At 43.2% G+C, this 26,944-nt stretch overlaps 1 protein-coding gene across 8 annotated transcripts in view; it reads left to right on the forward strand.

Moving 5' to 3' along the window:
* The window catches only part of ARVCF (ARVCF delta catenin family member), a 246,679-nt gene extending 220,243 nt beyond the window's left edge, over positions 1-26,436 (forward strand). For 7 of the 8 annotated variants that reach the window (XM_036393092.2, XM_054516766.1, XM_036393091.2 and 4 more), the window contains 9 exons: positions 7,399-7,526; positions 8,460-8,610; positions 9,961-10,153; positions 11,313-11,424; positions 12,011-12,101; positions 13,157-13,210; positions 17,797-17,888; positions 19,764-19,877; positions 21,259-26,436. In XM_036393092.2, the coding sequence (XP_036248985.1) occupies positions 7,399-7,526; positions 8,460-8,610; positions 9,961-10,153; positions 11,313-11,424; positions 12,011-12,101; positions 13,157-13,210; positions 17,797-17,888; positions 19,764-19,865 (923 nt within the window). In that variant the 3' untranslated portion in view covers positions 19,866-19,877; positions 21,259-26,436. The remainder of the gene's footprint in view (positions 1-7,398; positions 7,527-8,459; positions 8,611-9,960; positions 10,154-11,312; positions 11,425-12,010; positions 12,102-13,156; positions 13,211-17,796; positions 17,889-19,763; positions 19,878-21,258) is intronic. The other variant, XM_036393096.2, reaches the window with a different exon arrangement.
* The last annotated feature ends 508 nt before the right edge of the window (positions 26,437-26,944 follow it).

Below are 26,944 nucleotides of genomic sequence, written 5' to 3' on the forward strand. Positions count from 1 at the left end.
CTGCAGGCCAGAGTGTTCATCCCTAGCTTAGAGTCCCGGGTGTGCCTGAGCTGCCAGAAATTCCATACCCCAGCAGGGCTGGCAGTGTCACACTGAGAAACCCTGCAGAGCTGGCAGACCTTTGATGCAAATTAGTTTCATACTCACTTACGTATGTGAGCCAGGATTTTGAACCAAGTCCCACTTGGAGATGTTGCAGTGGTGATGCAGGGCCTGGGCTGCATTCTGGGAGCTTGCAAACACCATGGTAAGCTGGTGGTGGGAAAAGAGGAGCCCGTCCGTCCAAACAGTTTGCATTTGGTATGTAGCTCACAGCCCAGAGACTCCAGGGTGTGCTCTGTGTGCAAGAGAGAGGGAGAAAATGTTATTAATGTTTGATTTTTAGATACAAACTGCATTTCAAAACAGATTTGCTTTTGGAATAATATGATTGTCCTGTTCTCTTTAAAAGAAACTGCATTCAGTTATCACTGTGAAGTAAATAAAAATAACTTTGAATTAGAGAAGCTGGTGTGAGAGCAAGCGTTAACATTTCATGTACTGTACTGAGACTCCCCAAGGTCAGAGGCAAGTCTTCCGGGACTGGGGTAAAGGAAGCTATTTACATGAACTCTCCATTTTAATCATGCAGCCAAAGGGCTTAACTCCAATCCAAGGCATTGTTGCTTGTAACAATGGTGTTTCTCAAAAGCAAATAAAAACCATTGCTAAAGGTGACCTAGAAATGCTTAAATGTGCTGCAGTTCACCCACGTGTCTCCTCTCCCAGCAGGTGCAGACCTTCAGCAGCTCTCCCATCCCTGCATCAGCCTGGCTGCCTGGGATTCCCTGTGCTTTGGTGGCAGCCCTGTGGGACAGAGCATTCCCTCTTTGAACCAGTAGCTTGGGTAGTGCTCCAGTTATCTGCAGCAGCTTTGAGATTCTTATTAGGTGTTGGTCCTCCAGAGCCTTTGCTACTGATTAGTGAGGAGAAAAGGCTGTTAATGGAACATGTCCAGTTGCCAGGAGACTCAGCTGCATATGTTTGGAAAAAGTCTTTGTATTGGGCAGTGTGTGAAATGCTGCTTGCCAGGTCCTCTGGAAAGGGAAAACGGTATTAGCTCTAAAATGTGTGGTCACAGAAAACAGAAGTGCTAGAACTCATACAAGGTCATAATGGGTTGTGTTTGATTGAGACACTTCTTTGTTGAATTGCATATTGTTTGGATATGAAGTGGGATGTAACCAACCTTGTACAAGTCATTCTGTAAGATGGTGCTTTGATGACAGCTTGTGGAGCTTGGGAAATGTAAAGAGTAATAGAAGTAGCAAAAGACAGTTTGCTTTCTCAGGCATCCTTTCTTTTTCTTCCACTGCCTTGCCCTCCAATATTTCCTTTCCTCTCTGCCTTTCTGTCTTCCCTGCAGTCACCCTAGCTCCCTATGTTGGTTTTTTGCATACCTCACTCTTGGTAGTGCTGGTAACATTCCTGTTACATCCTTTGGGCTGGGGGTTTGTTTGCTTCCTTTTTGGAGTAGTGTGCCAGTGCTGCTGTCATTGTGGGAGTATGTGATAAGCTGGGAAGAGTTTACATCATTTTAGAACTTCTGTATGACTTAGTAGATTAGTTGGAAAGGTTACACAGTGTGGTGTTCATTTCCTAAATAGAAAACTCTTCTTAAACATTCCCTCAAGCCTGATTCGAGTCTCGTGTGTCCCACATTATTCTGGTTGTACTATTCAAAGGCTGTTCTGTCTGTCTTCAGAGCTGCTGCTCACTAGTGGATGCTGCATTTGTGATCCAGTCTCTGCAGTAAGCTCAGTACCAGTCCAGACTTGTGCTGTACCTTGAAGCGAAAGCCATAGGGACTGTTCAGAACTTTCCACCTATTATTTCATCTCCATTTGTTGCAGAGTTTGCTGTGCCTGTGCTGTGTGACACTCAGTATTCTGCATGTATCTGCATCGAGCTGCATTCTCGGGCAGTTATGCCAAGCGTTTGGCTCTGCTGGAGCCGGCTGTGCTCACGCTCCTGCTAAGCCTTTCAATTAGAAGAATCTTGCAAGTTTATGTTGGCATTCAAGCTGCTCTGTGCACTGGGTGCTGAAGCACAGCGTACAGACGGAAGGGAGCTGATGGGTCGGCTTTTTTTCGGGATCTGATTACTGTTTTTACAAAAGTAACCAGCTACCTCCCCCAGCTTTCCATGGGGCTTTTCATGTAGTCTTCTATAAAACCACAGTGAGGTGAGGGGTTCCTGGAAGGGGCGAGTTGAACTGCAGGACTGATCTGCCGCTGAAGTGTTTTGAAAACATTTTTGTAGCAAATACTTCTGAGCCCTGGTTTAGACCTTGCAGACAATGAACTGCACAGGCTGTGGTGAAGGTACCGGCCGGCTGTCAGCAGAGGGCAGGAGTCCAAGGGCTGCGGAGCTTTTCTTTCGTGCAGATTCTTAGTGTCATTTCTTTTACTGTCATGACTCTTTACTCTGTTTTTTTATTTTTTCTTTTGTTTTTGGCTTTTGGCTGATAGCTTCCTGGTTGCTGTGGGAGATGTTTTTTCACTGTGCAAAGTCTGTTTTCGGGTGACCTTGCAGAGGAGGTGCGGTCCGGGCTCCTCTCGCTCCATCTGCCGGCGCTGCAGGTGCGGCTCAGGGCGAGCACAGCGGCCCCAGAGCTCTCAGAGCCGGCAGCCCCTCGGGGCTGTGGGCCGGGAATTCAACTCCTGCTGTAGTGGCAGCCCGAAAGGAGTCCAGGTGCTGCTGCAGCTTCTGTCGGGAAGCAGAGTGCAGTAAGTGGCAATTGTGTCTGCACACAGCAAGAGTGAGTATCTATCAGAGTTCACTTCAGTGATTCCACAGACACACCCCCCGCCCCCGGTTCAGGAGTTGCTCAGGTTTTTTTTCTACAGTGTTGCCAACATCCTTCAGCTTCCTATGAAATTTGACAGTTGTTTTAAGCATCAGTCCAGAAGTTTAGTGTAGATAGAAAATTAGGCAGTGTATTTCTGCTGCAGCAGCAGGAGATTCCTCATCTGTCCAGCATCCACATGTATAATTTCCCATGCCTGTGGTGGGAGAATAAATCCTAAATGGAATGGGTGGTGAGGGGGAATAGGTTTGGCAGCCTTGTTCCAAAAAGAGTTGTCTGAATTTGGGATTAAGCGAGTGTATCAGAGATAGGCACCTGGTGCAGTATCTTATGTTATTGCCAGAATGTAGCTAAGTATAGGCACAGGATCAGCATTGCCAAGATGAAAGCAAATAGTTTTGTGGAGGAGATAATCCAGGAGCTGCTGCATCATTCTCAGCACGGGGACTGAGGGCTGAAGGGATGGAGATGGCTAATCAGCCCCAGCTAATTCCTCAGGTGTTTTCCATTCAGGATTCAAATTGCTGTCTGTGCTGTCACTGTTCCCTGGGCAGATAATCTACTTGCCACATCCTGTCCTGGTAATGTGAACTTTACACAGAAATAGTCCCATTTGCCAGTTCTGAGCAGCTCTGCTGCAAAAAAGCTCATCTTCCTATTTCTCAGAAAGATGAGACTGCAGTGTGTTGGAGATGACTCTAATATGGAAGATGCTTGTCTGTGACACGTTCTTCTTGTTGGTAGCTGGGGGAATGCTCACACACTGCAAAAGGTCTGATGCTCACAGTGACGTGACTGTCCAAGGCATTTCTCTGAAAGCCTAAAGCTAATACAGTGAACTTGTTTACTTTGCTTTCTGCAGTGAAAGAAGCAATAAATTACTTATCTCCATGCTTTTCCAGGAGGAAACAGTGTAGATTGCAATTCAGCACAAATCCATAACCAATGGAAAAATCTCATTTATTCCAGGAAGATTATCTTTTTAAGGACAGTGCTAAATCTGGGCTATAATTAAAACAGCTTTTTAAAGAAAAAAGAAAAACAATGGATGTTTTTATCATTTGATGTATTCTCTATCACTAATGACCCTCTTTTCTCATTTCTTCTATCCATTTTTAAATGTGTGTAAGGAGTTAGCTGTATATTTCATAAAAGTATCATTACCTGAAAAAATAATTATGATGATCTTGAAATTAAGGAAATCAGTTTTGAAAAGAAGCAAGTGCTTAATGGAGGTGAGACCAGCTGTGCTTCCCAGGAACGTGCTTGAAGCGCTTCATGGAAAAATGTACAAGGCCTTCATGCAACCCTGGTAGGAAATTCATAATAATTCAGACGAAGTGCATCCTATAAATAGCAGAGCTGGATTCATTAGGACAGGAGGCAGATGGAGAAAATCTAAAACTTGTTTGTTTCTTTTTAAGGCACTATAATGCTTATGAAAAGTGTCAGCTTGCTGTCAGAGAGGGAAAACCCTCCAGTGCAGCAGCAACTTTCTCGTTATCAGTTTTTCATCCCTGCTAATGAGCAGCCTCCATGAGGGGCATTCTTGGTACTCCTGCTGCTTTTCCCTGGCATAGCCAGGCTGACCCAGAAGAGCTGCAGTGGAGGCAGGAGGGAGGACAGAGCTGTGGTGGTGTGGAGCACTCACTGGCTCTGTTTGAGACAGGTGCCAATAGGGCAGAGGCATAAATGTAGTTGAAAAGGGGGGGCTGTGGAGTGAAGTGGGAATCATCCACCACCTGCTAAGGAGTTATGCCCCAAAGCAGGAAGGTACTGGTGGTTGGTAGAGAAAATGCTGTGCATTATTGAAGAGAGAAGGTGAAGGTATTTTTGAGATGCTCTTACAGTAGTAAGTAGGAAAAAGGAGAGGCTTTCATGCATGGAGAGAGGTAATGACAGAGAACGGGTGAGAGGTGCGTGACTGGAATGCAGCTGTGGCCACAGGAGGGGAGCAGAGGGGAGGGGATTGGAGCATCTCAGCATTCACACACAGCAAGGTGCTGAGGAAGGAAGTGTGTCTAGTCAAAAAGGAGTGTACAGACTGACAGGAAGGGCACATCACAGACTGCATTTAAATAATCAGGGCAGAGTAACAGTGTGGCGCTGTTTCCAAGTGTGACAAAATTACAACTGGGTACTTCTAAACAGAAGACTGTGGCTGAACAATTGCATCCTGCTGAACCACAGGCAAGTCTGAGCTCAGATACAGAAGCAGAAAATATTCTGTATGAATATTATCTGTTAATTAACCTGCCTTCATCTCTTCTGCTGATCTGATTTACATTTCAGCAAAGCTTCCTTAAAAGATAACAGTGTCAAAATTCCAGTAGGCTATCCTAAGAGATTTTTAAGTATTAGTGTTCAGGAAAGCAACACCAGGCGCTTATCAGCAGTGTTTTTTCTTGAGAAGTTCTTAGGTTGCCAATTCACCTTGTGAAGTGGCAGGGGAAAGGGGTGATATGAAGGTCGTATTGGAGTCAGATAATCACAGACTTATTCAAGGAATGGAGAAAAGCTGTACAACTGTTCATGCTTCATGGCTTAAGTAATGGTAGTTTTTCCTCAGCATTCAATATAGAGGGCAATGATCCCAGTGCAAGGGCAGGACACTCAAGAAGAGGAAAGTCAGTGGTATGGATTGGCAGGATGCCTTTGGGGGTTGCCATCTGTTGTGTTTGCACGTATCCCTGGGGTGTCATGTGTAGCAGGCAAGTGGTGGCATTGAAAGGAGACACGGCCGTGGAGCAGGTTCAGTATCCGGTCACTGGAGAAGGACCCGGGCGTGCTGGGATGCACGTGAGAGGCTGAGCACGGAAAGTATGAACCAGTACATGGATCCTCATGGATCCTTGTGCATAGATGGGATTTTTGGTATGGAACAAACCTTGGCTGATGGTGTTTGCTTGCTTTCAGTGGGATAAGTACCAGCTGTACAGCCAGGGGGTTAACACAGCTTCTGTTCATAGACAGTGTTAGAGGGCTGAGTTCTGAGATCTTGACTCAAAAAGCCACAGAGCCATATGAAGGATGTGGAGAAATACTTTAATTTAAAATCAAGGCTCTTATTTCAGGAAGCCTTTAGCATCAGGGAAGAAAAAAAATATATATCCACTGGATAGGACAGCATTGCTGGAAGATGTCTAAAATATGATAGTCTGTGATGTGTGTATGAGAGATGGGTGATTTTGAAGAGAAAGTGCTGAAGAGAGAAAGTGATTTGTGTTTGGAGATTTCCTGTCTTACTAGTGGAAAACTTGCTTTGAATTATGCTATAATTCTAGGACAGCATCTTGTTATGTGAAGAACATTCTTTTCATGTGTGCAAATAATAAAAATTATTTTGCTCAAAACAAGCTTGAAATTGCCTCTTTGCCCAGGCTTCTTCACACCTTTATGCTTTCTTTGATGTCATGTTTTTCTAGAAATCCTCTCCTAGGTAATGCTTGCTGCATAACCTAATGCTTACTTACTGCAAACATCCCAAAGGCCAGCAGACCAGCTACAGTGACTGCAGATGAGTCATGTTGACCAGAGCTTGCTTGTGCCCTCGTGCACTCACCAAGGCAATTTAGGGGTTTCGTTGTTTTGTTCACATAACCTGAACAGCACTTTGAGATGGTTTGTCTGGCCAGTCCTTTAAGCAAATGCTTGGCGTACTCCACCCTTATTGATGCAGTGTGTCATGCTACACTTAGTGAAAGAAGATAGAAAAAATTGCTTCAAATTGTTTCAGCAATTTGGAGTGATGGAGTTCTTGCCTAAGATCCTTTTAAGGTGGGTAGATGCATAAATACTAATCCTATGGATGAGGAAGTCAGAACACGATGGTACTGTCAGTTACTCAGCATCACAAAAGGAAATCCTTGGCAGAGCTGGCAATAGCTCTCATTCCTGTCATGCTGGAACTGCACAGCTGACACAGTGACTCTGGGGATCTGCAGTGAACAGATGTGACTGTCACAGTCTCCCAGAGTGGGACAATGCCGGCGTAGTTCTGTGCTGAACGTCTGAACTAGAGTCAGTGTTCCTCCTTGCCACTCACACTTGGGGATTCTGGTCACTTTGACATCGTGCCTGTTCCTTCTGTCCCTAGGTGTGTGCGGGGCGTGGCTGACAGGATGGTGTAGCTCACTCTGTTTGGTCCTGCTCTTTGTGTCTCTGAAAGTATTGAGAGATATTTGAACAAGGACAGGAGTGCAAGGTGCATTTGCAGCCCAGTCTAGAGATGCAAAGCAGTAATTGTCACAGGCAAAAATTGTCCCTTGTCACCACCTGCATTCTGGGCAGCTCATAGCATAGCACAGATTCAGAAAGAACTGTCAACCTTAAGACAATTGCCAGCCTTTATTGACAACCTTAAGGTGTTGGTGTCTCCACCATTTCCAGCAATTGTGGATAGAATGTCTTGGACATGACAAAAGCTCTTCTTTCTGTGTCGTCACAGCTTTCGGTTGTTCTCTTAGGTTATTAAATTAGGGGTATGTGTTTGTTTATACATTGTGTTCTCTGCCTCTCTTGCTTCTGTTCTCCTCTTGCCCCACCTGCAGGCTTTGAATTATTGTACCAGCCAGATGTGGTCCGACTGTACCTCTCCATCCTCACTGAAAGTCAGAACTTCAACACTCTGGAAGCTGCAGCAGGAGCTTTGCAGAACCTTAGTGCTGGCAACTGGACGGTGAGTGCAGTCTTCAGTCTTTTTTTGTTTCCTTTGTGTAAGTAAAGAATAAGGGGACGTCCCATTGTAGGTGCACTGTTACTTTGTACATTTGTATCTCCTTTAAAAATGAAGGAGGTGGGAATGTCGAGGAAATCAGTTCCATTCACTTATTGAACACATTTTGCATCTTCTGGGCTGGTGATGCTTACATAGTGGAACTATGCTCAGTGCCACCACTTCAGCCACTTAAGCATTGCTTTGTCCATTCAGAAAAGCATAACTATCTGGTATTAGATAGTTATGTGTTCTGAATACTTAATTTGTTGGATTGACAGTGTGCTGAGGAAACTGCACTCCAGAGTGTCCCCTAATACCCTCTGTGAAGCATCCCCAGCGCTAATCAGGCAGTTCTTGCAAAGATTTGCCTGATTACTTCTAGAACCGCTCAGCAAAGTGGGACTGATAGCAGCCTGAGGGTTGGCAGGGTGGTGTTTCACAGCTGCTGCCAGCTTACTTTAAATAATACAGGTTTGTTTGAAAAACAATCATGAAACAGAATAAAACCATGAAATTGGAGGAGGAGGAAGATAACAGATCTTTAGATGCTTTAGTGTTTCCTCCAAGTGACCTCTTTTTTCCTAATCCAGAGGGATGTGTTTTCACACCAAGGTGTGTACAGAACAGATGCTGGCAGATGATGCTCCTTCCTTCTGTTCCTGCCCTCTTTCCCCAGAAGCTGTATGATGAACTCATACACCCTTTCTTCCTTGGTTCTTGGTGGACTTGAATGAAGGGTTAAGGCAATGGGATAAATCAGCACGCACAACCTAACTGGTCTTTGCAGAGAAAAAATGGGTTACAGCACTGAAGGAAAAGCCAGGGGCAAGGGAAGAGCAGGTATATGAACTCACAGTACTTGGTGTTGTTTCTTTTCCCCCGTGTCCCAATCAGTGGTCCACGTACATCCGTGCGACGGTGCGGAAGGAGCGGGGGCTGCCGGTGCTCGTGGAGCTGCTCCAGTCCGACTCGGACAAGGTTGTGAGGGCTGTGTCCATTGCCCTGAGAAACCTTTCCATGGATCGTCGCAATAAAGATCTCATAGGTATCTTCTGAACTTCTCTAACCAGCCTGGGAGCTTGGAGACCCTTGAGAGACCTGAGGTTTTGTCCCTTGTGCTGAGGATTTGTTCTCTCTGCAGTTCCATCCATGCTCTCTGGGATTGAGCTGTGTCTGCCAAGTGGGGAGCTGTCAGCTCAGAATGTATTTCCAGCCCACTCAGACAAGCTGTGGCTTGAAGGAGATCTCTAACTTGGGAGAACCATTAGGTGTACTTGGTGTACTTTTTTGCAGGAGAGTAGTGTGTGTAGGTGTGCAGAGGGCTGGATGGGTTAAGAGGTTTCTTGTCTCTTCCTTAGCTCTGGCTGTTATGGGACTTGTGCTCATAGATGTTGCTCCTTAGGCCTGCCTGCTACTCCAGTTAGAGAGGGAGTCTGGGCTTTTTTATGCTGAGTTAACCTGGAGATGTGCAAGGAGCTCTAAAGTTGAACCTTTGGGTTTTTTGCTTCCTCCCTCATCCTTTTGTCTGGTGGGTAGAAGCTGGACTCTAAACAACTTAATAATTCTTCAAGTTGGTGTTCAGCACTGCTCTAGTTCCTATCCAAAGTGGTAAATAACATTCACCTGCCCATAAGCAGGAATCTTGAAAGATTCAGCTGAGATGAGTTTTTTCCTGTAGATGACTTCTGTATTTAACTATTTCTTTAAATTCTAGCCTTATCAAGCCAGGAAATACTGGTGACATTTTTAGGGCCATCATTGAAGTTGATACTGGCAAATAGCAAGGTGGGATTCTACCTTAATATGTCAGGTTCTCATTTTAATAGTTCAGAGGTGTAGCCAGGCAAATGGTACAGATGGATACCTGGGAATGATAAAGTCCAGATTCCCTGTTTTTTCTCAAGTACTATACATGGAGAAGGCTAACTGCACCCAGGAGAAAAGGCTCTCTTAGCTTTGTTGGAGAAGGTTAATAAATGCATGGCTGCACACCTTGCCTCAGAAGGCCTATTACAGGGCTAAGCTGAGTAAACCATGTGCGTGTATTAGCATGAATACCTGGCATTAGCAGCTACTGGATGCTTTTTTGCCTCAGGCTTTGCAAAATATGATAGATGTGGGCTGTAAAATTCTCAGTAAAAATGCCTTTTTTCTCTCCTCAATACCTTTCAGAATCTGTGATGAAGGACTTTATTTTAGCTTTATCAGCTGTCAATCGCCTTGAAATAATGAGTGAATGATAAATACCCTGTGAAGTTACAGTCTTGTGGTTTAAAACACATGCATTATAAGGGATTTTTTTCAACATAGCAAACACCATTGACTTTTATCATTCAGGATGGGAAGCTGAAATGATTATTAGGGCTGCCTAATGGTATCTCTTCCCCTTATCTAGGTAGTTATGCCATGGGTGAGCTGGTAAGAAATTTGCCCAGCAGGCAGCAGAGATCTGCAAAGAACCTGGAAGAGGACACTGTGGTTGCAGTGTTGAATACCATCCATGAAATCATTACTGACAGCTCAGAAAATGCAAGGTCTCTGATCCAGACACAGGGCATTCAGAAGCTGGTAGCTATCAGCAAGTCAAGGTAAGTGACAATTGAAAGCAAAATGCATAAGAACTCCTTGCAAACATGAAAATGTCACTATGAACAGCAGCTTTTGCTTTGTGAAAGTATTGGAGCATCCCAACCTTTCAGAGCTGTAATTTCAGCAGTTAATATAAACAAAGTAAAAACAGCCAGCAGGTACTTGATGAAAAAGGTTAATTGATGAGTCACTTCAGTCGTGTTAAGACGTGCTCTCTCCTGTCCGTGTCATTTTAGCACCATATATACATTTACCAGGCAGCATTTGCAGTGAAACCATGATCATCTTGGTTGTAGTTTGGAAGGCCTTTTTTCTGTGGCAGTGTTCCACTGCTGGAATGCCAGTGATGAAATCTGTTTCTTTCAAGTGAAATGGTTAATGATGTGTGGTAATTGTTCTGGCCAAAGGGCTGCTGGTGAGGATTTGAAGTGACAAATTTTCTTCCATTTAAAAACTCTGTTCTGATTGCTGTAGAGGAAACTTTGTTTTGTGTAGTTCATGTCGTTAGACATGGCAGGTGTGTTTGCTACAGACTTCTGGGAGAGTGGCTGAAGTAGTCTTCTTGGGTTGTATTGTTACAAAATAGGAGAGCCACCAAAAATCTAGGCCTGTTCTAGATTATAAAAGGTGTCTGTGTACTGACTTAATAAGGAGTAGATAAAATTTCATTTTCAATTTAAAAACAGCTTACTTTTTTTTGCTGACTGAAATGACTGTGTAAAGTGTTCTAAACCATGGAGCAACTTCATTGAATTGTGAGGAATAGATGTACATTGGGATGAAGGTTTGAAAAGCAGTTTAGAACATTTTTTTGGTTTGGGGTTTTTTTTTTCATGAAAATCCAGGCAGAATGGAATCTGTCTGTTCTTTGTTCATGACAGCTACAAGACAAAAGTGTCACCAGGGCTGCTGACCTGACCTGACAGTGCTTGTCCAGCAATGCATTCTGTGAAAACACAGAAATGTGCAAAATTCATAACATTTCAGTTTCTGGTTTTCTCAGCAAGTACCTATAGATATTAAGAAGTCGCTGAATGATTTCACATCTATCCCATTACTTACAGGTTCAAATAATAGCTGTGTGGAGTATTAGGTATTAACATACAAATAGTTGGACATTGCTTGATACTTAAACTGTCATTTTATCTTGCAAATCAGCCAGTCTCCCAGAGAAACAAAAGCAGCATCTCACATTCTTCAGATGATCTGGAGCTATAAAGAACTACGAAATGCCCTTCAGAAGGATGGGTGGAACAAGTCACACTTTCAGGTAAAGATCTTAAATAAGTTCTGGAAATGCCTGCGTGGAGATGTCCTTACTTAGGCCAACCTTGTAGTCTGTAGATCTTGGTTTTCACTTCTGTTCTTCCAGGTGAGAGCACAGTGGATTGTACCCTACTCAGTTAACACCATCCTGCGTAGAGTTCTGGCTGTACTTTGCTGTGGTCTGTGGAATGCAGCTCTTTAGGTTTGGGCAGTCTGCCATCCTGTACAGCCCAAATGCCCCAATTTATGGGTGGAAGAATTAGCATGTCTTGTCTTAGTTGTGTCTCCTTTGAAATGTTCTGTACAGCAGCCTAGGGCAGCCACCTCTGTTTGACATGCAGCCTCCTCACCTTTTCTTGTGGAAGGCTTTTGCTTCTTTCAGAGGGCAACAGTGCTGCCATTGAGAAAACAGGGAGAAAACTCCTCTATCAAATCTATGTGAAAATAAAAAATCCTCCAGTTCCATATTATCAACAGAAGGGGGGCTTAAGTGCATTCCATAATCTCTCTCTGTGCTGTTGGTTCATTTATTTGTATTGTTCAGTTTCCATGAGTAGCAATTTGGTGTTTGTGTGGTTTTTCTCTTGTAGTCTGTTTCTGCAGCTCCAAAGGGCTCCAAAGGTACTGCTGGCAGGTCTGGCTATGATGACAGCACTTTGCCTCTGGTGGATAAAAGTCAAGGTCAGTTCTTCTCTTTATCGCTTGTCATATAGTGCTTTACTGGTTTTCTGGATTTGCTGTGACTGTTACAGCACAAGGGGGTAAAAATGCATTGTTCATGTGTGATTTTTACCCCATAGTCTCAAAATAATCAGTCTCTATTACCTGGAGATGGATAGAATTTCTTTCCTTCCAAAATGTACATTACTGATACTGTTTTCTCAACTTGGATGCAGTGTTAATCTTCCTGCAAGTGGGGTTGACCTTACCCCTACTCTGTACTGGAGTCTTTCCATTTTTTAAATAGAGGTGCCCATTTTGGCACAGCCTCTTCCTCTATCATGCAGGACTTTTTTATTGGAGATGAGTTTATTCAAGCTCCAACTAATCCTGCCTGTGCTTTTTCATGAGGCACAGCCACACCAACATCAGTGTAGCACCAGCTTTGATTTCACCATGATTGCTGTGTCTCTGAGCCTGGCTCTGGTTACTAAGAGCAGGATTTGCCTGGTGCACTTTGTCTAGTTTAACTGCAGGCTACTGCAGAAACAACAGCTCTACACTGCCCTGCCTGTTTCCACCTTCCCTGTCTTTGATCAAACCTGACACATGATGGAGACTGAGGATGATTTGGGTCAGCTTGCTGATGTGACAAGAAACTTGTTTTCTTTGTGGATTAGTTTTCTGTTGGCTCAGCAGGCTGCTGGATTGGCTGGTGTGCCATGAGAAGCTTCACCCTTACTTATTTTCCTTCTCTTTTACTCTGGAGAGACCAAAGAGAAGCTTGTTAATCGTGGTAGGTAGTCCAAAGCAGAACTGTGGTTTCTGTTGGGGAGAGAAAGCCCTGTATTACAGTGCCAAAGCAGAAAATACATGGCTTACATGTGCTCTCTGGAGAATTTGATTCAGACTTCCCTTTCTGAATGGATAACAATGGAATAGTTTGGGAATTTTTTTACAATAATCTCTGCATTCAGTACTTTATCAACCTCTCTGGTTTTGTGACTAATTCAGAGCTACCAGGTTTTGAGAAAAGCAAATGTACCTCAAGTTGTTCAAATGCTTCTGTTTTCTAGATAATGAGAAGTCTGGGAGTCGTGATATGATACCTATGGATGAACTTGGCCCAGGTAAATTCCGTCATAGATCAAACTCTCTGTCTGTTCCAATAGAGCACACTGTCACTCACAGGAAAGTTCAACTATTTCTCTAGGAGATATTATTTCAGATGGATAAAGCTGACATTTAAAACAAAACATTACCTCACAAAAGATTGGTCATCGTCTTTTTTTTTTCTTTGTATACATGTAGAGTGTCACACCAATTTCCCTCACTACTTCATGCATATATTGGAGGTACACTGACCCAGCTTTCATTCTGCTCTTTGGTCCCTGAGGCAGCTGCATTCCCTATTACAGATCTGGAAGTCTCCAGGATTCTGAAAGAAAGAGTTGAAAATTTACTTCAATGTATTGCTTGTATTTAAATCTGTTCTGCCTTTGTTTTTGTAGGTAAAACCAAAAATAGGTTAGTGTGTGATATTGATGACTGCTTTCCATTTACCTGCATCTAAATGAGCCTGGCTTTTCCTCTAGACTGAGAAGAGCCACTGACTGTCAGTGATGTGCTTTGAGACTGATAAGCTCTGTTGTGTTAAACTTGTAGGGTTTTTTTCTTTACCAAGGTAGATAAAGGTACTGTGTGGTGTCTTGAGGATTTGCACCTATTTAAATGCACCTATATGAATGCCTCCAGATCAAACAGTTTGGTACCCTGCTATTAGTAACTGTGATTGAATAAAATAGCAAGTTAGAGCCAAGAAAAAGCCAAGCATGTTCAGAAAGTAAAAGAACAGGTATATATTACCTTTTGAATTCTTGGAAAAATGAGATGCCACCTGCCATGAATCAACTGTCCATATGTATTTTGCCTTAGGGAACGCTGAAACATTTGTTCTCACAATGGAAGAAAATCTCCTCATAGAGGATTGCCTGGCAGGAATAGCTGTGTGCTGGCAGGTGCTGCAGAATGGGCAGTGCTGATTGTTTATAGTCTCAGCATTAATTGCTGCCTTATGCTCTCAGGAGTTACTGGTACAGCCCTGAGTACAAAACAAAATGCAAATTTACAGCATATGTACAGCATCAGGCAGATTCTCTGGGCCATGCTGTTCTCCAGTCTTTTTATCACCTTTAGAAGATGAGATCTGTCAAGTTCTCCTGATTCCAGCTCTTGAGTGCTTTATATTTCCAATATGACTATGACTTTAGTCTCTTTTCAGCTGACCTCTGAAATAGCACAACTTCATTTATCCAGTTTACTATCCTTAATTTCAGGGAACTGGAATAACAACATTTCATCTCTTCAGGCTCTTTCAAATGCTGCATGTTTTTTGTCTTATGGGCATATTAATATGAGAAGGCTGCTCTAGACTATATTTTCAGATTTTAACTTCATAGTGAACTGTTGTGTTCTGGAGTTTTTGTTCTTTTTTCACTCTGGAATGAACTGGTCCTTCCAGCCCAGTGTTCATCCCCTGCAGAGTACATCCATACAGGACTGATGGTTCCAGAACATCCCCACCTCTCTGCCCCTCCTCTGTGGGCTCTTTTCACCCGTGTTTAGGCTGTCCTGGTGCCTGGGCCTTTCCTGTTAACCCACATGGGCTCTGCTTCAAGATCACAAAAAGAAAATTGCTGATGCTGTCTCAGCTTCTTTCCTAATGCTGTCGGGGTCATCCTTCTTTTCAGAGGAAATCACTTGGCTGTCATTGGTTAGGGAGGCAGAAGGATCTGTTCCCCATCAGCTATCAGTACTAGAGCAGTCAGATCCCTGCTGTCTGGGGCAGTGGAACAGCTGGGTAGGGTGTGGATGTGCTGGGAGACAGAAGAAAACCTGTATTACAAGTCACCATGGGCTGATCAGGTTTGTCAGGTGTCCCCACTGCAGGCAGGCTGCAGAGCAGCAGTGCCACTGTCACCGTGTGCCTGGGCTCTGTCCCCGAGCTGTCTGCAGAGGCAGCAGAATGGTGATCTCCAGCCTGTGCCAAATCCTCCAAAACTCTGTTAACCTGTAGGCACTCAGACAGGAGCACTTGGGAAGTGAGATTGTTCAGACCAGATAGACAGAGTTCAAATGCCACTGTCCTCCATGCCCATCTTCAGCCGTGACTTTTCCTTTCTCCTCCTTCTCTTTGATGGGTTTAGAGGTTTGATCTTTTGTAAGTTGAGAGCTGTGTGAGGGCACAGATGGACTGACTCTGGCAGGCATGTATTTGGTCCTGTAATTGGTGATGACATAAAAATGTTGCTGTAGAGTGAGGGGGAGATAAAGAAGCAACAGAGACAACAACAAGCAGGATGCTGAGAGAGAGAAGTAAACAAGCCAAGGATGGGATATTCCTCTATTGACCAAAGTAACTTTTGTCTATACAAAAGATTGTATTAAGTCAAAGTAAAGTACTTAATACCTTGGAGCAGCAAGATATGTATAGATCTTTATGCCACAGAAGCAATTAATTCTGATTGCCTCTTCAAATGAATCTGAAATATGGGAGAAGCAGATTTCTAACTGCAGATTTCTAACTTCCTTGCAGAGCTGTGGTTCTCAGGGCAATGAGGTATTTCTTCTGTAATGCAGCCTCTTTCAATTTCTCATTTTATTTGATCAAATCATGAACTTCCTATCTCTGCTGCTGCTTATCTTGACAGAGGCATAGAACAGTGTGTGGATTTTGGACACGTGACCTGTGGGTGCCAGTCTCTGTACAGGCCAGGGGCCCACAGGACAAAAAATGCAAAATGTGTTGGAGTTCAGATGCAAAGGGCAAAGTTCTTGAGTGTTCTTTGTTGTCAGATTACTGCCAGTGCAAAAATGGGATTTTCCTCTTGCTGATGTGTCCTGGCTAAGTATGGGAGTTTTAATTTTTTCATATTATTAAATAACTGGTTTGGTTTTTATTTTTTATTATTATAGTTTACTAATGACCTTGCTCCCTGGGAAGTATCACAGCTGCCATCAGCTTCACTTAGTGGCTGTTGCTTTCTGGGGGTAGTTCAAAGGTTTCCATTGTGTCTTGGCAATTCCTTTTGGAAGCATTTGTCAATCATCCATGATGATGGCACTACAAAAATGCAAAGTGATCCATTACATCCTTGTGAGTACAGTTACCATGAGATTGTAAAAAGCTACCACCCAGATGCTGCAAGTTTAATTTTCTGTTTTTCCATCACTGAATACATACTTTTGTGAAGTATTTTGTCCTAACTAGATGATGAATCTGTAGATTAGGACATAGCCTACTAGCAATGTTCATGCCTGTCATTTGAAAGAGAGTTATCGGTCATGCATTCCCCACAAGCGCTGGCTGGGTAGCTGGGTGCAGCTGGTTTTTTTCTTTTTTTGTTCAAAAGGAATAGCTAAGAATGTCAGGCATCTTGATTGTCAACAAGTAATTGTAAATTAAGTGCTGTGTAGCAAATCATGCTTTATGATCTGTGAACTACATGTATAACTCCAGAATTCTTTAGTTATTTTTGGTCAGCGTGGTTAAATCATCTTTTACTGCCCTTGATGTCAAAAACACATCCTGCTTCAGGTGCTTGTTTGCTGGTCTCTGTGCACTTGGGTTTGAGGCACACAGAACACTGCAGCTTTTCTCAGTTTAACCTGGCTCTGTGTGCAGTTGTCATGTGGGCAAACAGTGCCATGAGAAGCCCACAAATACATCTGACTCACCCATCCTTAATGGCCTGTTACAGGCAAGTAACAAACTGAGAGAGAGGCATTTTGATAGTTTATGTAAAACTTCTTGTGGTATTCTAAAAACACAGTTTGTCAAGACAAGAAAACATTAATGATCCCTCAATTACACAGGGGAAAACAAAAGCCTACAGGGAGGTATAAATTTGGGTGTTGTTTACTCCAGATTACAATGCTGTCAAAGCAGAGCAAGCAAAGATCTATTTGTCACTGATAATGAGGGAAATTTGATGCATCACGAAAATAAATTAAGTTTTGCATTGTCTGACAATGATTCAAAGCAAAGGTTCTGCGATAATTACAGCTATTTCTTTATAAAACCCTCTCACAGTTTTCTTCCTTGTGTTCATCATGCTTTCATGCTGTTCCTTAGTTGTCAGGAGAAAAGGCACCAACAGGTGCTGTTTCGTAATGAAAGACAGCCCAAGCACAGCAGGGATTGCATTGAGATTTCTTCCAACTCGACAGGCCCTTTTTCTCAGTGCTCTGACGGGGACTCTTCCAAATTATTGTCATGTCCTGCTAGTAGTCAGGCTCAGGAAAAGTGGTAACAGGCTGCAGAGCATTCAGAGAATGAACACAGCCAATTAATCAGGCTGCTAAGCAAGGAATGCAGGATTTGGGCTGAATTTGGAGCTCATTAGCCACAGGGCATGAGATGACAACTTGCTGCTTTCCTTGGGCACACTAAAAAGTGCAGCAGGCTGGGATGAAAACAGTGCTGCTTGCTAATGAGTGCCAGCATCTGGCAGTGCTATAAAAAGAAGGCTTCTCTGTTTGTTTTTAGCTAGTAAAAATGAAATTTCAGAGCTGGAGCACATGAGAAGCAGGCTGCCGGCATCTTTGGGTTGTGGTGGTTTGTTTTCCTATTCCTTTGCTGAAGAATTCTGCTTGCATCAGCTCTGGTTCTGCTCTTGTTTTTGCTTCATGCCTGACTGTTGTGTTTTCTCCTCAGATGGATATTCCACCATCGACCACCGAGACAAGGAGCGCAAGTACAAGACCAGCGATAACACAGGAGACGCTTCCGAGAAGGAACCTTTAAAAGTGAGCTCCCCTTCCTGCTGAGGGTAGCTAGTGCCTTGGGAGGAAAGGAATCCAGTGTCCTCACCAGGGGGCTCTATAAAAGGCCTTCTTTTATTTCACATAAAGGCATTATTTTGTAATTTAGCACTTGGCTAACTAGAAATCAAAACAAACTGTTGCTTTCCAGTGCAGCAGCAAGTGCAGGTACTTGCTCCTGTACTCTTGTAAATGGATGAGGTTGTAAAGATAGGAAGTGTTTGTTCTGTTGCCCTTGTCCAGGCAGCATTCCCTGGCCCTGAACTGTGTAACTGTGCTCAGACTTTGTTCTGACAAGTCTCTTCAGGTTGTCATGCTGCTTTATTGTCTTCATCACGAGAAACAGGTGTGATCTTGTGTGTCCATGTCCAGCAGTGTGGTGAATAGGCCTCATTTCTGCAGCACTCATTCACAGCCCTGATGGTGGACCATGGCCATGGGCCAGGGAGATGGAGAGCAAAGAAGAGACATACACAGTTATGTGTGTGTCTTCTAAATACAAATTTACACTACTTTCTAAATGAAAATAATTCTTACTTTACAAGACTTTTTGTACTATGGGCTGTGTGCAAGTGTGGCTCAAAGGCTCTGTGTAATTTCTGTTGCACTTCTGTACCTTTTCAGAGTAAAAAGTCTGTGAATGTAAAAATGCTGTGGCCACCAGTTCTCCCTGGCCTTGGGTTTTCCCCTGGGGGAGTAATTCCAAGAAGGAAAATGAGGATTCACTGAAATAAGAGTCAGTGGTAGGAGACACTATTGCTAGTCTGCAGAAGGCTGTCCTTAATAACCTTCAGCACATTGTTGATAATACCAGAAAATCCAGGTGATCTATGTTGATGGGAAACAGTTAAACTTCAGTCAGCTGAAAAACAAACCCACCATCATTGAACAGGGAAATAAAAAAAAACAAGATTTGGAGAAAAATAATTCCATAGATGGTAAACTAGGAAAACTGCACCAACTTGTCTGTTGTAACTTGCCTAGTCAGGCATTTCCTGCTGTGTTCTGCCTTTCCAAGAAGGTACACCCTAGAGAGTGGCTTCAACCTGCCTGGACTTTTTTTAAGCTGATTACTGAAGTCCTACAATGTGTCCCTCTCCTCCAGTTGGCAAGAGATGGTCCTGCTTGAGCCAGTATCAGTCAAACAAACTTCCTAGTTCCCTCATCACAGTTCTAGTACATTTTTGCAAGGATGCAGCAGGAGTGGATGCAGTAAGTTACATAAGAATGTTGATCAATAGGAACTTGGCAAAAATATCTTTTTAAGGAAAACAGGGTAAGGTAGGAAAATTAACAAGTACTTGTTATTTTTTCTACTCAAAATTCATTAAAGTGGTCCATTGCAACCCTCAAAATCACATCAAGCAACCCTAACTCCAGTGTATGACCAAAGTGAAGCACAACCAGAGTTCAGCAAGTGGCTGCTTTGCTTTTATGAGACAGAGAGAAAAAACATTTCACCACAACAGTGTGTGACCCATAGCCAGTGCTGCCTCTTGGTTCTGAGCACCTGGGGGTAGCCTAAATCCAGGTTATTGTGCACAGCAATGGTGGGCACAGCCCTGCGCTCACCTGGGCACAGCTGAGCAGCTGCTGCTCTTCCTCTCTGTGCTGCCAAACAGAAATGGGGCCGTGGGGGTCGTGGCTCGTGAGCTGTGTGCAAGCTCAGGGGAGGCTGGGAATCCAGGGAAGTGTGGCCTTTTGGCTGCTGCAGATGCTTTTGTCAGTATTGTGCCTTTGCTGATCTTGTTTCTTTCTATACCACTAATTTTCCCTTGTGCTACTTTAAGCTGACCTGTTTGGTGGTTTTGTTTGATTAATCCGCTCTGTTTTGCTTTAACTCCTCACCCTGTGCTGCAGAATGACACAAATAGGAAAAACATTAACAAGAGTAACAGGGCTTCGGTGAATCTGGTGGATGCCCGTGACATTAAACCCCAGCCTGTTGACTCCTGGGTCTAATTTGCATGCATGGTAGGTCCTTTTAATGGTAATTGGGGCTAGTGAATAACTTTCTCTTGTGCATGATCTGTATAGCTGTGGGATCTCTTCAAACCTAACTGCTAACTTACAGATAGATGAAAGTGCATTTGGAAGAAAAAAAAAAGTGGTCTTTATACTATTCAGTGTATCTTTAATGAAATGCAATCAAACACCACTGTTTGATTAAAAATAACCTGTCAAATAACCAGGCAGAAAATTAATATTGTGAATGATTAGTTGTCAGCTGAAATGTGAAATATTTCTGCTGTTAGGCCATGGGAATGAATTTGAGTAGTGTGTTCCTGCTTCCAACCATTTTTCTCCCTCAATGCTCATTATAAGGATTAGCCTGAGACTTAAGAAAAAACATATCCTTGACTATTTTTGGCTGTCCCCTAAGGTTCCCACGAATTGCAGCAGGAAAGCTGCTGACTGTAACACAAGTTACTTTGCAAGGAGATGATCTTGGTTACACAATAAATAGTGACCCACAACTCCCACTTACCATTTTCTTTCTTTTTTTTTTTTTTTATTGTGTGTCACTAAAGAAAGATGCCTTTTTGTTGTGTTCTAGTTGTGTGCCTTTGCCATGTGCCAAGTTCCTCAGTAATGTTACCAGCCTTTCTTCGCTCCTGCCACTGCTAATCTGTGTCCTGCTGTCTTGCTCGAGTCACCCTGGTGATACCTTCTGGCACTTCGTCAGAGGATGCTGTGTTTGGAACAGCAGGTGTTGTGCCCCTGGCTATGACTAAAGGAAAATTTCAGTGACTGTCACGAAGGCACTGAGCAACTTTCCCATCAGAATGGGCAAGAGACTTTAAAGGCCCAAATTCCAAACCATGAGGTGTCATTCACCCACATAATTCTACGTGGAAATCCCTTTCATTAGTGGGAGAGAAAGCTCCTGTATGGTTTTGGGTGGTGGTGCTGGATATTTTTTTCCCTCCTTCCTTTCAGTCTAATAGAAATGCAAGGTGTTAGCAGATGGTTTCTGTTTCTGGTTGGAAGCACCTGCCCAGAGAAGGCTTTCAGCATTTTGAGGTGCTGTCACAGAGCAGGTCTTGGCACCACTGGCCTCCCACGGCTGCTCAGCACTGCGTGCTCAGCCATGGTGGCTCAGGCACGGGGTAGCATCAATGTGCCTGTGGTGCCTACTTCATTCCTGCACTCTGCTCTGAGCAGTGAAGCTCTACAGGTCGGGTCCTGAATTCAAAAAATTAGGTCTATGCTTGTTTTTCCCAGACATGCCCATCAAGGAGCCCATGTGTTGGCATAGGTTGGCATTTCCAGTCACTGTCCTACCACAAGGTGATGGAGATCACCAAGGCCGTGCTAATGACTGGTATTAATCAGTTCTGACTTTATTTTGCAGGGCTAAAGTCCAACCACATTTTTTTTAATTGAGGGGGGAGAAACAAACATTGAATCGACCCAGAGGATCTCATCAGTCACCACTGCCATTCAGACTGGGAGGGCTGCAGGTCCCAGGAGGGCGTGGGGAGCGAACCCACCCGAGTGCCATCGCCCGGAGCACGATGCCTTACAGCGAGACACTCTGCTGCTTAACTCCCTGACATTCCCACCAGAAACAGCCACCGCCTCCCCCTCCCTCCCTCCCACTCCTGCAAGAAGAAAAGCAAGAAAAGAGAATCCAAGCTTCCATGTAGCTGGCTGCGTTCTTAGGTGACTCTTACGTGTGGATGGTGCCAAGTTGGAGAAGCGCACATCATGGGGCAGCTTCACAGCAAGACAGGAACTGCGGGGTGTTTGAAATGATACCGTAGGTGTAGCCATGAGGAGAATAGCACTTTTCTGGTTTGGGGTTCATGGTTCTGGTTTTTGTTTTGGGGGATTTCTTTTGAACTGTGACTCTTAACGTTTTTGAAGGCTTTCTGAAAAATGTTTAGGTTTTCTTTATTATTCCCACAGAAGGTGCAGGAATGTTGAGTGGGTTTATTGGATTTCAATGAAGGGAGAAAATGCAGAACAAAAACTATTAAACACTAGTTAAATGAACTGGAGAGTGGATGACGAAATTGATGCAAGCTGTATAATCTGCTTTTAGAGTAAGCTATATCAATCACAGTGCTATATTATCATTATAATCTGGTGTACAATACTTCTGCCTTTTGAATTCTGTATTGTCTCTGTTTTTATTTCTACATATTGAAAAGCAGTTTATGGAAGGTTTCAGTGTCCCTGGTTCAGAAATATGTGCTGGGAAATGGAGTTGGCTGGCTTTTTATTTTCATGTTCTCAAAGATTGCAATAAGGAGCTTTTACATGTTAAATGTATCATTGTTGCATTGATGATGATGAACTACTTTTGCCATAGCTGTTAAGACATTGAAGGAAATAGGAGCTTTTTTGTAGGATGTCTCATTTTGAACACACTATAAATTTGAGATGGGTCTGTCACTTACATTTGATAGTAAATTTTTCAATGTTGGATCCATGTTTGATTTGGGCTAAAGATCCTGATGAAAAATGCCACAAAGGGAACTGGTTTGGCATTTTAAAATCATTGTCGTGGTTTCTGTGTTCCTTTGCTTTTGAGATTGCATATTTCATGTGGCGTGAAAATCACCCGTGTGCAGCAGCTCTCCTCCAGGATGCCAAGGCCTGCCTTCTGTAGGGGAATGTTTACCTCAAGAAAATGTACTCTGCAAATGTGGTATCTGGAAATGCCGGGGACTAAATTATTTCAGATCACTGATTTTCTCCAGGCATTGGTCAAGGGAGGGCAGCAGATGAGAATAGGAAGCAAATGCCTCAGCATTAGCACTGAGAGGACTTTTGCTGATTTTACTTGGTTGCCATTGTTCTTTGATTGCCACTTTTAGTTTTAAAAAAGCTCCTAGAAGCGCTGTGACTGGAAAGCACATCCTTGAGTCTAGCAAACATCATTTGCGGTTTTCAGTGCCTGCCGTTCCTTTTGTAACTAAAAAGGGGAAGTATCCAACAATCTCACCTCCCCCAAAATATTACTGTAATAGTAACCATTACATTTTTTGTAAAAAAAAAATTTAAAAAACTTTAAAAAAAGGCAAGTACCAAGAGCTTTGTATCTTCTTGAGTATATTAAAAATTTGACATGAATACATATATATAAATAAATAAAAAAGTCTATATATCTATATATATATATTGTTGTGCAGAGAATAGGTTAACAAAACCATGTAAAGTAGTTTGCAGGAGAGGGAAGCATTTGTTGATTCAGGGAAAAAGACTGATGCCAGAAGCTGTCAGTGATTTGGATGATACGTGTGCTGCTTCGCACCCTCCCTTTTTGACCCTCATCTTCCACATACGTTGCAGTGTCACTTCTGGATCCTGGGGAAGGTGAAGTTGCTTGGAGCAAATCAACATAGCAAAGATTTGTTATTTCACCTGCATGAGAGTCCTATTGGGCCAAAGATGCTCAGCGGATCAAGGGAAGCAAAGAGAGGCACCTGTGACTATCTGTGTCGGGGCAGTGTGTCTCTGTGTAGACATAAAGTGTGGCAATGAAACCAGATACATCGTCTGACTGTATATTATATCAATGGTGCTCTTTTCATACTTGTTCTGCCAATACGCGGAGACCCTTTTAACCAAGCTACACAGAAGAGTTTTATATCACTTTTGGTTATGTACTTGGTGTATTCTTTTTGTATATGAAAGGATTTTTTTAAAAACGTTCAGTAATTAGCAATGGAACCTGCTTTGTAGCTGACTAGAACAGTGTAAGAGAAGGGTCATGCTGTCAGTCTGTCCCTGATCTACTTCAAATCATATATTTACCAAAGGAGTCTGAGAAAAAGTTCACTTAAAATAAAGACCTGACTGTTGAAAGGAGTCTCTGCTAAGACTTTGTGGTTTAGTTATTGTGCAGATATTTCAAAGCCAGCAAGAAGTTATCAGAGAAAACCGCAGGAGGGAGCAAGTGAAGTGACTGGGGCCAATTATGGTCATGACTTCAATCCTAGGTATCCCATGGCTCTTATTGGGACACTACAGGGACACTCAGAATCTGGGTTGGAGTCTACATTCATCTGTGTCATTAATGGGCTAAAAACAGTAAGGATATTGGAGAAGCAGATTCAGACCCCATCTCACTTCTCCCAAAAGTCTTTTTTTGTATTTACACTGCGCCCTGAACTGTCCCTATCAGGTTAAATGGCACTGGCTGCCCAGGTCATCGTAGCAAACTGTTCTTTGTTTTCCTGGGGGTGTTACAGCAGCCAGCAGAGTTGTGAGCTGACAGCATGTTTATTGCTGCAGAAAATCAGAGGATGGTGTGTCAAGAAGTTGGATACCAAATTGATGGGCCAAGGCTTCCCCTGGGAATCACACATCAAACCCCTACCCTTTCCATGCCTTACATTGACAACTAATTCCCAAGTATGTAGCAATAACCCATCCTCAGCACTACTGTGGGGGTTTTTCTTCTTGACAAACTAACTGTTGTTTGGATGGCGAGGAAAGAAAACAGATTGGGGGATGACTTGTATGTGACTATCACCTTGTATTATCAGCCCACCTGCTGAGGTCCAAAGCAGGGTACCTTGAACCAGGTCTGGTGATTTAATGTCCTTTTTGTCTATGGCCAGGGGCTCACTGGTGGGATGTGTGCCCACTCCTGCCCTCACCTCTCCCCTTGTTGGCTCAAGTGTGAATGGCTGTTTGAGCTGTTCTGGAATGTGGGTGTATCAACCCGTAATTGTTGTATTTTGGCAGCAGGGACTGTATGTAAAGAAGGGAAAGTGGCAGTGTGTATTGACTAATGCTGCAGTAGGGTCTAGAGTCTCCTGCTAAAAGGCAGGCACTGCTTTTTAGGGCTCAGGTTTGACCTCCTCTTTTATTGTTGACTCCACTGTGAAAACAGGAGGGGGGAATCTGCCTGCAAGGGGCTGGGATAGAAGAGATTTCTACCTGCAGAAATTGTAGTGGGAGGGATGGTTGTGGAAGGAAGTGATGGTGTTGCAAGACTCCTGCTAAAGAGGAGGAGGAAATTTGATGGCCCAGTCAGGGCTGAGATAACACAGGGGAGAGGGAGACTTCTGACAGCATGTGATTACTGTAGACCCTTCTTCCTAGAAGGTGGCTTGCATATCTCCCAGGCATTTTCACTGAACAAACACTCTGTGCCAACTCCCCTGGAGAAGCATCAAGTAAGTGTGCGAGCAGTTGTGCTTTATGGTTCCCAGGTCAGTCAGTGTGTCTGTGGAATCCAAGGAGGAGAGCAAAAGGCAAGGCTGTAGGACATTTTGGTTCTGTCGTGGATTTAAGTAGCAGTATAGCCATACATACAACTCTAGGTGTGTTGTCAGCTTGAAATGCTCCCTGGGGAACAGCTTGGGCAGCCATAGGTCCCAATCTTCAGTGTCTTCTGTTCTGGCATAACTGCTGCCTATCCCAGATCTGTTCTTACATGCTCAGACCTGGTTCTGAATGTGCTTCTATCAAGAAAGCAAATCTGGTCTCTGTTGCCAAGATGCCCCGGGACTAGGAACTGACTTGCTGTCAGGACACATGAAGAAAGCCAGGGGTGGCATGTCTGTTACAGCAGTTTGCTAAGTTCGTGCCAGCTCTGAGGAGCAGTTTCAGTAATGCTTTCTACCAGGAAAGCCTTGTGCTAGGCAAAGCAGTTTTCACTCCTAGAGCAGTTTCATGAGACTGAAGGTGGTGAGTTACCTTCTGTTACCTGCCTTAAGGTTGAGCATAGGCTCAGCTACCTGTGAGAGAGGTGCACATGTCAAACCCTCGAGCAAGCAAAGCTTCAGAAGCCAAATGGGCACATCAGAGTGGTTATAGCCTCATCTGCTGAGCCACTGCTGGCTCAGTGAAACCTACAATGTGCCAATACTTTCAGCCAGCAGGTTTGTGCTGTTGGGGTGGAGTTTTTGAAGGTGTTTATATAGGTGTAGTTTTTTGCAAAATTTCTTTATGATACCCCTAAAATCTGGTGTTTCCTTATCTTTGACAGAGAAAATCTCTGATTTACTGATACAGTAACTAACCTAGTGCATTTAAGGGGAAGATACTATGAGCCTTTGTTTTCTGTTTAAAGTTTGCCATCAGGGTAGGATGATCTGAAGTCCAAGGTGAGGAGGAAGATAGTGCAGATACTACAAGGCCTGTCAATCTGGTTCTTACTGTTCAGAAAAAACAAAATAACTAGACTAAGAAGCTTACTGGTAATTAGTAGCTAATGTGTTTGTAACTATCATGTGCCTTAAAATTTTCATGGTAGGAGAATTTAAAAAAATCAACAATGTGTTTTCTGTAATAACTGCTCAACATTCTCTCTGTAGATTAGACTGGTGGGATTTTGCATTGTATTTACACTGTACTATAAACTGAAACACTTAGAATGGTTTGATTTTACAAGTATGGAGAGGGAAAAAAAGGTGGATTATGCTTTTCATAGAACAAATATTACCGTGACAGAATGTATTATTATTATGATAGGATCTTTCCATAATGCAGACAAGTAGAATGCTTGTTAGAAACCAGGTATGTAGGATAACAGTTTGGTGTGTTTTCAATAAACCATGCCTGGAAAGAATACATGTGCCATTGGTTATCTTTTTGTTACATCAGGTATCTCAAATACTCTTTGGCTTTTGCAGCAGCAGTTTTCTGTGGCAGGAGATTATTCAACCCTAGCTCAGGTCAATACTCTGTGTTAGCAAAAGGTCAGTGGTAATGAGAGGAAATTGAAATATCCTATAAATAAGTAAAGCTGAACATTTTTGACTCATTGCCATATGCTGGAGTTGTAGCATGACCCTGGACTGTAGATCATGGGGTTTTTTGGGTTTTTTAATATACAAGCATATTTCTGTGGGAAAAACATCTGCATCACTGTTCAAGGGCCAGCATGTCTGTGAGCACAGAACTTGCTGATAGCTTTTCCATTTGGAAAGTTACTAACCTTTCTCAACTAAGTCATAAAATCTATGTAACTTTACAAAGATTGCACATTTCTGAAATGTGTGTAAGAAAACCAAATTGTAGCAATGTATGAGGTTTGGTTGACATGAGAAATTGTTACTCTGGAGATGTGCCAAATA

This window comes from Molothrus ater, chromosome 18 (assembly GCF_012460135.2).
Source record: "Molothrus ater isolate BHLD 08-10-18 breed brown headed cowbird chromosome 18, BPBGC_Mater_1.1, whole genome shotgun sequence".
NCBI classification, from domain to species: Eukaryota; Metazoa; Chordata; class Aves; order Passeriformes; family Icteridae; genus Molothrus; species Molothrus ater.